This window comes from Culex quinquefasciatus, chromosome 3 (genome assembly GCF_015732765.1).
Source record: "Culex quinquefasciatus strain JHB chromosome 3, VPISU_Cqui_1.0_pri_paternal, whole genome shotgun sequence".
Taxonomy (NCBI): domain Eukaryota; kingdom Metazoa; phylum Arthropoda; class Insecta; order Diptera; family Culicidae; genus Culex; species Culex quinquefasciatus.
In genome coordinates, this window is record NC_051863.1 from 30,848,283 (window position 1) to 30,858,023 (window position 9,741).

General features: G+C 40.9%; 2 protein-coding genes across 4 annotated transcripts in view; both read right to left on the reverse strand.

The window, feature by feature from the left end:
- Positions 1–2,008, reverse strand: part of LOC6035022 (SNF-related serine/threonine-protein kinase) — an 83,924-nt gene extending 81,916 nt beyond the window's left edge. Inside the window, exons 1-2 of one of the 3 annotated variants that reach the window (XM_038259597.1) lie at positions 1,605–2,008; positions 719–987 (exon numbers count right to left, since the gene is read on the reverse strand). The gene's annotated coding sequence lies outside the window, so the exon portion shown is untranslated. Of the gene's footprint in view, positions 1–718 lie in introns of all 3 variants that reach the window. The other 2 variants (XM_038259596.1, XM_038259595.1) reach the window with 2 other exon arrangements.
- Positions 2,009–4,197: 2,189 nt separating this feature from the next.
- Positions 4,198–5,414, reverse strand: LOC6035021 (polyubiquitin-B). Its single transcript, XM_038263491.1, has 2 exons — positions 5,307–5,414; positions 4,198–5,236 (listed from the first exon to the last, which is right to left on the reverse strand). Exon 2 carries the CDS (start codon positions 5,225–5,227, stop codon positions 4,256–4,258), a length of 972 nt encoding a protein of 323 aa, XP_038119419.1. The 5' UTR covers positions 5,228–5,236; positions 5,307–5,414; the 3' UTR covers positions 4,198–4,255.
- Positions 5,415–9,741: the final 4,327 nt, after the last annotated feature.

Here is a 9,741-nt window from a genome sequence, read left to right on the forward strand (position 1 = left end):
GGTAAAATCCCGGTAAGTGATTACAACTTTTAATAAAACTGTCAGATCTTCATTCCTTTGGACTCGTTATGGTTCAAATAGTTTGTTAGCATAGCTTTTGAAGTTCTTAACTAAATTTATAGTGGTTTTATAGCCTCCAAAGGTTCGAACTGACGAACCCTGGGATGGAAGGTTCCTGGGAGTAGAAAGAGGTTTGGGTGCTCTCCCTTCGGACTCCTTGGTTCAATTAGAAACTTGCTTAAAAAAACAGTATTTTTTCAAAAAATCGTAACTCGGCTTTACTTGTTTTACCTATTTAGCAATCAAAAGAATGCTATAATGCTGAACTTTTCAGCACTTTGATCTTAAAATAATACTTTTCAGAATTGTTTTGAATTTTTGACAATGCAAACAGTGAAGTGACTAAACACATGGACGATTTACATCATCCATTGGTTTATATTTGTTTCGGTTTGTAATATTATAATAGCGCATTATTTTTTTTACTAAAAATAAAAGAGTCGAAAAGTTTTACTTTTCAAAACAAGTACTGAAATGTTCTACTTTTCAAATGAGTGCTATAACGTTAAACTTTTGAGCACTTTGATCAGGGTTGGGTCTCAGAGGTAAAATTTGAAGTATTTTTGTAAACGTAATCAACATTGTGTATGACTACGAACCCTCTCTACGCTAGCGGAGTAGTTTTTCCACCGCGTGGATCGATATTTTGGAACTTACTTGAAATTCTATCCGCACACGGCTGCGAGTCTGCTATCCCGAACACACAGGGTTTTGCCCCGGCGTACGCGACCTCTCTGGCACTGCTGCTCCTTCTGCTTCTATTCCCACGGAACAAACACACGACGAGCAGACATTAAATTCAGCAGATCGTAGGATTGGAATAATACACTTTATTTTTCCTTATCTCTTGCTGATTATCGGGGTTATTCACTTCACTTTGTAGCCTTTTTTTTTCCTTGGAACCAACTTTGTAAACATTCACACCAGCTGTACGGACACGACACAGATTCAAATATCTTCCCCCCTGGACTGGCAACTCCACGATTGGCTAAATTTGCGATCTCCGCGACTCGATTTCTTCTTTTCCTCTCCGCGGTCACAAAACCAACCCGAAATACGCACTCACTCGCGCTTAATGCGCTTCCACGGTGTTCGCCCACCTGCGAAAAAAACGCCAGCCAGCCAGCCAGCGCCAACCAGACCAGGCCAACGCGAGTTGAATTTCTTGTTTTGACCTTATTCGGCCAACTGTGGCCCGCGACGAGTGGTGGCGCGGCCCACTTTTCACGGAACCTGCTACGGGTTACGCTGCTTCAACGGTGGATTTATTATTCCTTGCTGTGGGGCGAGGTTCGGTCAATTGGTTACTTGCAGCTATTGAAACTTTACGGCTCCAGTTCCGCTATGATTCAAAGACAATCCTTTCTTGCTGTATTATATAATTTTATCCCGAATCCAGACCTTTATTTTGCTCGGTGGGAGGTCAAACTAAGCCCTAGACAACCATGATTGTCACTTTTGGCAGCATCAGCACCATTTTGGCTGATTCTTCCAAAATTTTCGTTCCGTTTCTCGACGACCTCATAGCGGGTCTTCACTCTTACTTCATTCGGCCGGAATCCGGACCGCTTCCGTCTGGCACGGGACCATTCTACGCCGCGTGAGGTGGTGGCCACACACGGCAGACAGTGTGACCCAAACCCCGTCCGGGAGGGCGCTGTCAGAAGAAAAATTCTCACACCAGGCGCCCAAGCCAAGCCACAAAATTCCTTCACTCGAAAAAGTGCAGCCTCAAAAACACTGCTCCCAAGCCGCGACGAATCCGCCCACTTCCCGCAAGGACACACGGCGACACCCGATCCGATTGGGGGAACACGGTTCCGCTACTGATGCGATCAATTTTGTAATGATTTTCAAAAGACTTGATATTTTTTTTCTCGACTTCACACGAAACAACACTCCGCCGACATCTTCGCAAGACGATTGGACAACGATTGGATGTCAGGGCAGGAGAAAAGTTTCCACGAGCGAGATTCTCTCGCTCTCTCGCGATTCGATTTGATTTTGTACACGCTGCAGTAGGGCTGTGCAATTTGTAAGTGTACTCAAATTTGAGTACAGGTTGATTTTGATATCAATGAGGACAGCAAATTCGTATAGTTTTTGATGAAAAAAATCATGATTTGAATTTGCTTATTTGAATGTGACTGATAATTAAAAACGTTTAAATAATTTCTTAATTTGATATCATTGAGAGACTATATCCCCTTTTTTGTATTGCACATATTTTTCTCGATTTCTCACAAAACTATACAACATATATGTTTTTTTACATGATTTTTAAGCACAGACTGTGGTAAAATGTTGTCTTCTCAATTGGCCCTTTTTGCCTTTCTTACTAAAGAAAGGTATAGGGCGAGGTAAAGGGTTTGCTTTTGGCTCCGACGCCAAATCAAGCTTCGTTCTCAAGTCATTTCTCGAGAAATATTCATTCCAAAATTTGCAAAAAATCATGGACGATCAATTTTCGACGCCCGATCGTTTGACAATGACAGAATTGGTCCATCTCCAATATCCGAATTTTGGCGCTTAATTTACTGTAGAGCACGCGTGACGTCCGTGTGTGGTAAAAAAGTGCTCAATTTTGTGGTAGGGGGTTTCTCAGAGCCCACATTATGGATTTAAGCTCTCTTGGGCGCATTTGAAAGGGGATGTGCTGAACCTGAACCAGTTCCATACCAAATTTGAATTTATTATTATTTTCAGCGATAAGGCTAGTCTGCAGATCGGAAGGAAAGGGGTCAAGAAACAGCTTTACGAACAGCAGAACAAAGGAGAGGGAGCGATTTCTTGGGGCTTTTCTTCACCCTCTCTGACTTGCTTGCGCTGCCGCTGCTTCCCATTTGAAATTTTTCTTGACCGGTTTCTTCCGAAGTGCATACCTTATAAGGCTGGTACAAATATTTTCAAAAGTTTTTGTCACCCCCCTTCAAAATTGGCCCGAAAAATCAGGGGGCAAAAAAAATATTTTTACAATAAACTTCAAAATTTCAATGAAAATTCAAGTGCAACCAGCTGAAATCAAATTAAAATACATTCTTCTGCGTTTAAAATCATTTTTAGCATGTTTGGGTTTATTAAAAAATCCTAAATTTTTTTGAAAATTTTCGATGCAAAATCTTTTTTTTCGATTCAATTTTTATTTTTATCAGATCTTAGATTTTTTGAAAACTAGAGATTGCAAAACAACTGAACTACACTCAACCCCCGGTGGTTGGTCACTTTTTCGTTTGACACTTTTTTAGTTTGTACCCCGTTGGTTGGTCAAAGTCAAACTAAAAAGTGACGAACTGTCACTTTTTACACGGCGCTCACGCACACTATCAAAACAAACGTTTGGTAGTATGTGTGAACTCCGTGTAAAAGGGGTGTCAAACTAAAAAGTGACCCCGTTCGTTTGACAACAGTTGGTGTCAAACCAACGGGGTTTGAGTGTAAAATGTATTTTAAAACACTTTTTTCATTTAAATGTGAAGACTATGGCTTGTTATTTAAATTTTTATATTTTTTTATTTTTCTATCTCACCCCAGGTGGGATTAAATCGGGTTTTAACATCAAATCCAAAAATTATTCAATTTAAATTTTTTAAATTTAATCACTTTTGGCTTCTTTAGCTGAAGTATTTAGTCAAAATGGATTCAATTTAGATAGATGTCTGACTGAATTTAGTAAAATTTAAGCAGCATCTTACCAAATCACGTTAAACGTGCATTCATTGCTCACGCAAATCTACGAAAGAGAGCGCGGAGAAGCTAGATTGCTCTCTCGCGTCAACTCGCCCGCACACATACCAACGCGCGTCGCACATCGCTGGCGTTTGAAAAATGAAAACAAACCGCACATCCTCGTACTCGCACACACAGCATAAAAATATGCTTCACATGCGAGTATTTTGAAAATGGCTGCTGCTGTTCACTCTCGCGATTTTTCATGAATGGTTTTGGCAGTTGCGAATGATTTGCTCTCGCGGCGAAAATGAGCGATTTTTTTTCTTTTGAATTAAACGTTGGCATAATTATTTTCTTGAAAGATTTCTGAAATTGCTAACAGAGCAAAATTATTTCAAAATGATTCCTAAATGAAACCAATTCTCAAAGCATCTATTATCAGTTCATGTTATAACTTTATTCGTGAGTTTTGGATTGAAATCAAATTAAGCATTTTAGAGCTGTTAAAACTTAATGGCTCTTCAATTCAGAGCGCAAGGTTTATGATGTCCTTGTCCTGAATGTGGTAGTACGAAAGCGAGCAGCCATTTTCCAGTTCCTGTTGGTTGAAGATCAGACGCTGTTGGTTTGGGGGGTATCCTTCCTTATCCAGGATCATGTTCTTCACGTCCTTAACGGTGTTGAAACGTCGTGGCCGCAGCGTCATGGTCTTCCCGGCCGAAAGCTTAATGTAAATCTCCATATAGGGATTGCAAACATTGCATGGTCCTCCCAATCGTATCAATAGGTGAATGGTGTCCTTGTTCTGAATGCCGTAGTCTGCCAAGGTGCGTTCATCGTCAAGTTGCTTACTGTTGAAAACCAGACGCTGCTGATCCAAAGGGATTCCCTCCTTTTGCAGGATCATGATCTTTACCTCCTCTGCGGTGTTAAAACGTCGAACCGGCATCGTCATGGTCTTGCCAGTCAAAGACTTCACGAAGATCTCCATGTTGGGGTTGCAAACGTCGCAAGATCCTCCCGATTGTAGCAGAAGCAGCATGATGTCCCCATGCTTAACGTTGTAACCCGACAAGGTGCGGCCATCCTCCAGCAGCTGGCAGTCGAAGATAAGGCGCTGTTGGTTAGGGGGGAACCCTTCCTTCTCCTGGACCATAATCTTCACATCGCCAACGGAGTTGAAACTCCGAAGCCGCAGCGCGATGGTCTTTCCAGTCAAAGTTTTGACCAAGATCTCCATCGAGGGGTTGCAATCGGTGCACGGTCCCCCCGCTTGTTGCGCCACGTGAATGGTGCCCTTGTCCTGGACGCTGTAGTCCGCCAAAGTGCGGCCATCCTCCATGACCTTACTGTCCGCAATCAAACACTGTTGCTCGGTAGGACACCCGGCCTTCTGCTGGATCATGACCTTCACGTCCTGAACGGTGATGGAAGGTTCAACCTGCAGTGTAAAGTGCTTTCCGCACTTTGTGGCCAAACTCTTGATAATTATGTGCATTGTTGGTGGCTGTGGTTGAGAACAGAAAGTTGTAACAACGAAAAATCAAGAATTTTTTTTCTCACTATTTTCCTCTTACTTTTTGCTGCTCCGACCAAGGCTCCGACGCGTTCGTGCGTGCTGCTTCGTTGGTGATTTGCTTGCGAATGCGCCAAATTTTCCGATTTGGTACAGTTGGCAGCAGTTGAGAATGTCAGGGGGCTGCACGGTTATGTGTTAAAAAAAACCAGGGGGGGCGACATCTATATCTCACTACGGGCAGCTCGCCCGTAGCCAACACAAGCTGTCAACTTCGGCACCAGAACAAAAGGGAATGTCAACTTCGGCTCCAGCACAAAAGAACAGCTGTTCGTTACGGAATCAAAACAAAGCAACTGCGCACTGTAAAAAAAGGACAAATACTGCAGGCATAAAATGGAAATAAAGTAATTCGACGGTAACATTTCAAAAGGCATCATGTACATTTTGCAACTTTCTGGGTTATTGTATATTCTGAAAGCACTTCTAATAAGCTACCTCTCCACCAAAAATGAGCAAAAGTTACTTCAGTAAAGTCTGTTTCATCATGATTTTAAATAAAGTAACATAAACAAAATCTCTGCCATCAGCAGTCTCTGTTTATATAGCCCTGTCAACCTGTCAAACAAAAGACTACATGAACCTCGTGACGGAAAAAAAGCGCCATGCACATTCGGCGAAGAAAACCGAATCATAACAAAGCGTCCCCCTCAATGCCAGCAGGGTGATATAAACGTTGGTGATTTCAAAAGAAGTTATGTTTGTTTTTCTCAAATAAAATTACGGAAAAATGTTTTATTGAATTTGGATGATCAAGTATCAATAAAAGCAACGTTTTTCATCGTTTGTTATCATTAGAACTTCTTATTTTGCTTGTATATTAAAATGGGAATTGAAAATGGATGCTCAACATTCAAATGCGTTTTTCTCAAAACGCATGGTTTGTACATGATGCTTTTTGAAATGTTGGCGCCGAATTATTGTTTTTATGTAAAATTTTACCGCAATGTACGTTTAAAAGTTAGTGTATGTTTGTGAGGTCATTTTTATCAATTTATTTGCAAAATAAACTACTAAAGTAGGGATCAAGGGTAGGGATTATTAAGCACACATCGGGACGATTACCTCATTTAAAGTTGTACTTTTATCACATGAAACGTTTAACATAACTACTGTGTAAACTGTGACTTTTACTACAGTAATTCTTATAACAAAAATTGAATTATTAATAAAAGAAATATTTTTGTTTTCACTGTGCGCAGTTTGCGCGCGTTAAGCTAAGAACAAGATTGTCCGTTCGACGCAGTGGTGAACGCAGAACGCTGTGCCAGTTCGATTTTTCCATCAACTGTCAGTCGAACAATCTACAGGGTTGCTTTGTTCAAAGGTCGTTGACTGGCCGGCTATGATGACAGGCGCAAAATTTTGCGTTTGCGTCCAGGTCTGACGGACAATCTTGTTCTTAGCTTTATCAATCTCAATCACCCAAATGGCGGCCTTTAGCACCCGCCTGAAAAAACACACATTTCTGGAGCAACATTTGAAAGGGCGCCTAGTATTTTGACAGCTACCCAGTCAGCGCGTTCCGTTTAAATTCCGATCAGAATTCCGTTTGAGCTAAAAAAAAGCTATAGCTAAAAGCTAACAAAAATAAAATAAATTTAAACAGTGCGCAGCGAGTTCCACAGTGTTCGGAACGGCAAAATAAGGATTTCTAGGCCCAGTGAAAAAAATATAATTTAACTCAAAAATGACGAACTCCTCGTCACAGTGTCCTGATGCAAACAATGATCGAGCTGTAGCTGTCACAGCCCTGCGAAGTATGTTGGCTGACATATCGGGCAGTCAGTCAAAAAAACTAGCTAGAAGTCGCCTGACAAAAAAAACTTTTGCTAGAAAGAGATAGGAAACCTGATGCAAACAAACGTCCAGCTGTCATGTAATCATACTTTGAATGTGTTGGTAAATTTCTGACTAGAAAGCCTTATTAAGTGGAATAAATTCGGAAGATTGTCCACGCTCCATACAAAAAAGGTTTTTTTTTTTGTATGGACAATAAATTGTGCACGGGAGGGGGAGGGGGGACGGGATCTGATTAAAAACGAGTGGTAATCGGTATATTTAAAGGTAAATTGATTGATGTTTATAGAAAGTACATAGTTTACGAAAAAAAATATGATCAACGTTCAGAGATGGAATGATCGCCAAAAAAATCAATTTCGCTTGCGAATTTTCTTCACCCGCGAAAGAGAGGGGAGGCAAATCACGGAATAGAAAATCGCTCCCGAACTTCTCAAAGAAAATCAATCTGCTGATTATTTTTTGGGAATTTCCTTGTCAGCACCACTTAAAAATATTTATTTCACTTTGTTTACACACATTGCCCATCTACAAAATGTAACAGGTCATATTTCGACGTGTGACGTTACACTTGCTAGTGTAGATTTTTTTAGATTCCTTTTACCGGTCATTCGTGCGCGAGAGAGACGAGCCATACTCCTTTCGGATTTTTTCTCTTGATGAACGTCCAATGATTTTGTTTTGATGATGATTATTCCATCGCTGCCAACGTTCTAGAATGATAAATAAAAACATGTTTCGCTCGAAAATAATATAAGTTAAAGAGAGTACGGAGTTCGCAAGGAAAGCGGTCAAAAAAAAAAGCTTTACGAACAGCAGAACAAAGGAGAGGGAGCGATTTCTAGGGGCATTTCTTCACCCTCTCTGGCTTGCTCTCGCCGCCGCTGCTGCCCATTTGATTTTTTTCTTGACCGATTCCTTCCGAAGTGCATATACAGCTTAAAAATAAATGTCCATTATTCAACTTAACTATCGAGATATAAAACACACGCATATTTAAATTTTTAAATTTTATGATAATTCTCCCAAATTTTCCAGCCAGTTCAATTCAAATTCTGAAACGGAATCCAATTAGAATCGTAAACGAATTCCATTTCGAACTCAACTATCGGCTCGGAGTTCGAAACGGTTGCATGAATTGATTTTTGCATGACAAATTCGTGCACGTTTTAAAGCGGTATACGCACTTCGGAAGGAACCGGTCAAGAAAAAAATCAAATGGGCAGCAGCGGCAGCGCAAGCAAGTCAGAGAGGGTGAAGAAAAGCCCCAAGAAATCGCTCCCTCTCCTTTGTTCTGCTGTTCGTAAAGCTGTTTCTTGACCCCTTTCCTTCCGATCTGCATACTAGCCTTAAAACTTACGAGTTTTAAGCTGATAACCTATAGAGGAGAAAAGCAACTCGCGACAACATTTTGAGGCTAGGAATTTTGACAGGTATGATTTTCATAAAGTATTCGCCTGCTTTTCTCTCCCACAGAAAACCTGGGAACGAGGTAGCTGTCAAACTAGGCCAAAATGTTAAAGTCACTCACAAAATGAACTTTGAGTGATTTGAGTTCATTTCTGACGTCACGATTTAAAAAAAAAACCGTGACGTAGCAAATGAACTCAAAGAACTCAGTATTCATTTTGTGAGTGCCATTTGAGTGGTTTGACAGGTGTCAAAACGGGACTTAGCATTTTTTTTTTTTCAATTTGAATTAGCTTCCGATTGCGCGAAACGTCATAACCCTAGTTTTTTCCGTATTAGTGCCCGTGTGCTTGTCCGTGCTTCTGGCCGTGTTCGTGTACGTGCACCTGACCACGTAGGTGCCTGTTCCTGGTCGTTCCCGCGGCCGTGTCGTTGTCCGGACTCCTGCCCGTGTTCGTGCCCGTGCTTCTGGCCGTTTTCGTGTACCTGGCCGTGTAGGTGCCTGTTCCTGGCCATTCCCGTGGCCGTATCCTTGCCGTGATCCTGGTCGTGTTTGTGTCCATGCGAAACGGAAGAATCGGAACAAAATTATAATTTTAAGCGCTAAGTCCTGGAACTGACACCTGTCAAAAAAGTTCATTCGGTTGTTTACCTTTGAGGTTAAGTTCCGAGCTTTTCTCCGTGACGTCAGGAATGAACTCAAATCACTCAAAGTTAATTTTGTGAGTGACTTTAACATTTTGGCCTAGTTTGACAGCTACCTCGTTCCCAGGTTTTCTGTGGGAGAGAAAAGGAGGCGAATACTTTATGAAAATCATACCTGTCAAAATTCCTAGCCTCAAAATGTTGTCGCGAGTTGCTTTTCTCCTCTATTGTTTTTGCAAATTTTTACAATAATGACAAATTTCTTTATACCCTTACCAAAAATCATGATTTTCTGAGTTTAATATCCCACTTTTCATACGAATTTTTCAGTTCAACCCATATAACCATTTTTTATGGTTGTAGTACCTGAACTAAAAAAATCGTATTAAAAGTGGGATATTGAACTCAGAAAATCATGATTTTTGGTATGGGTGTATAATACAGAATTTCGATGACCGAAATTGAATTTTTAAATTTATATTTTTAAACAATGGCTGAATTTTAACAGATTTTTTTGAGTGTCAACCAGTGGGTGCAAGTTGCGCCGCTGTCACCGAAATGAACTCAAACGCCCGCCGAGA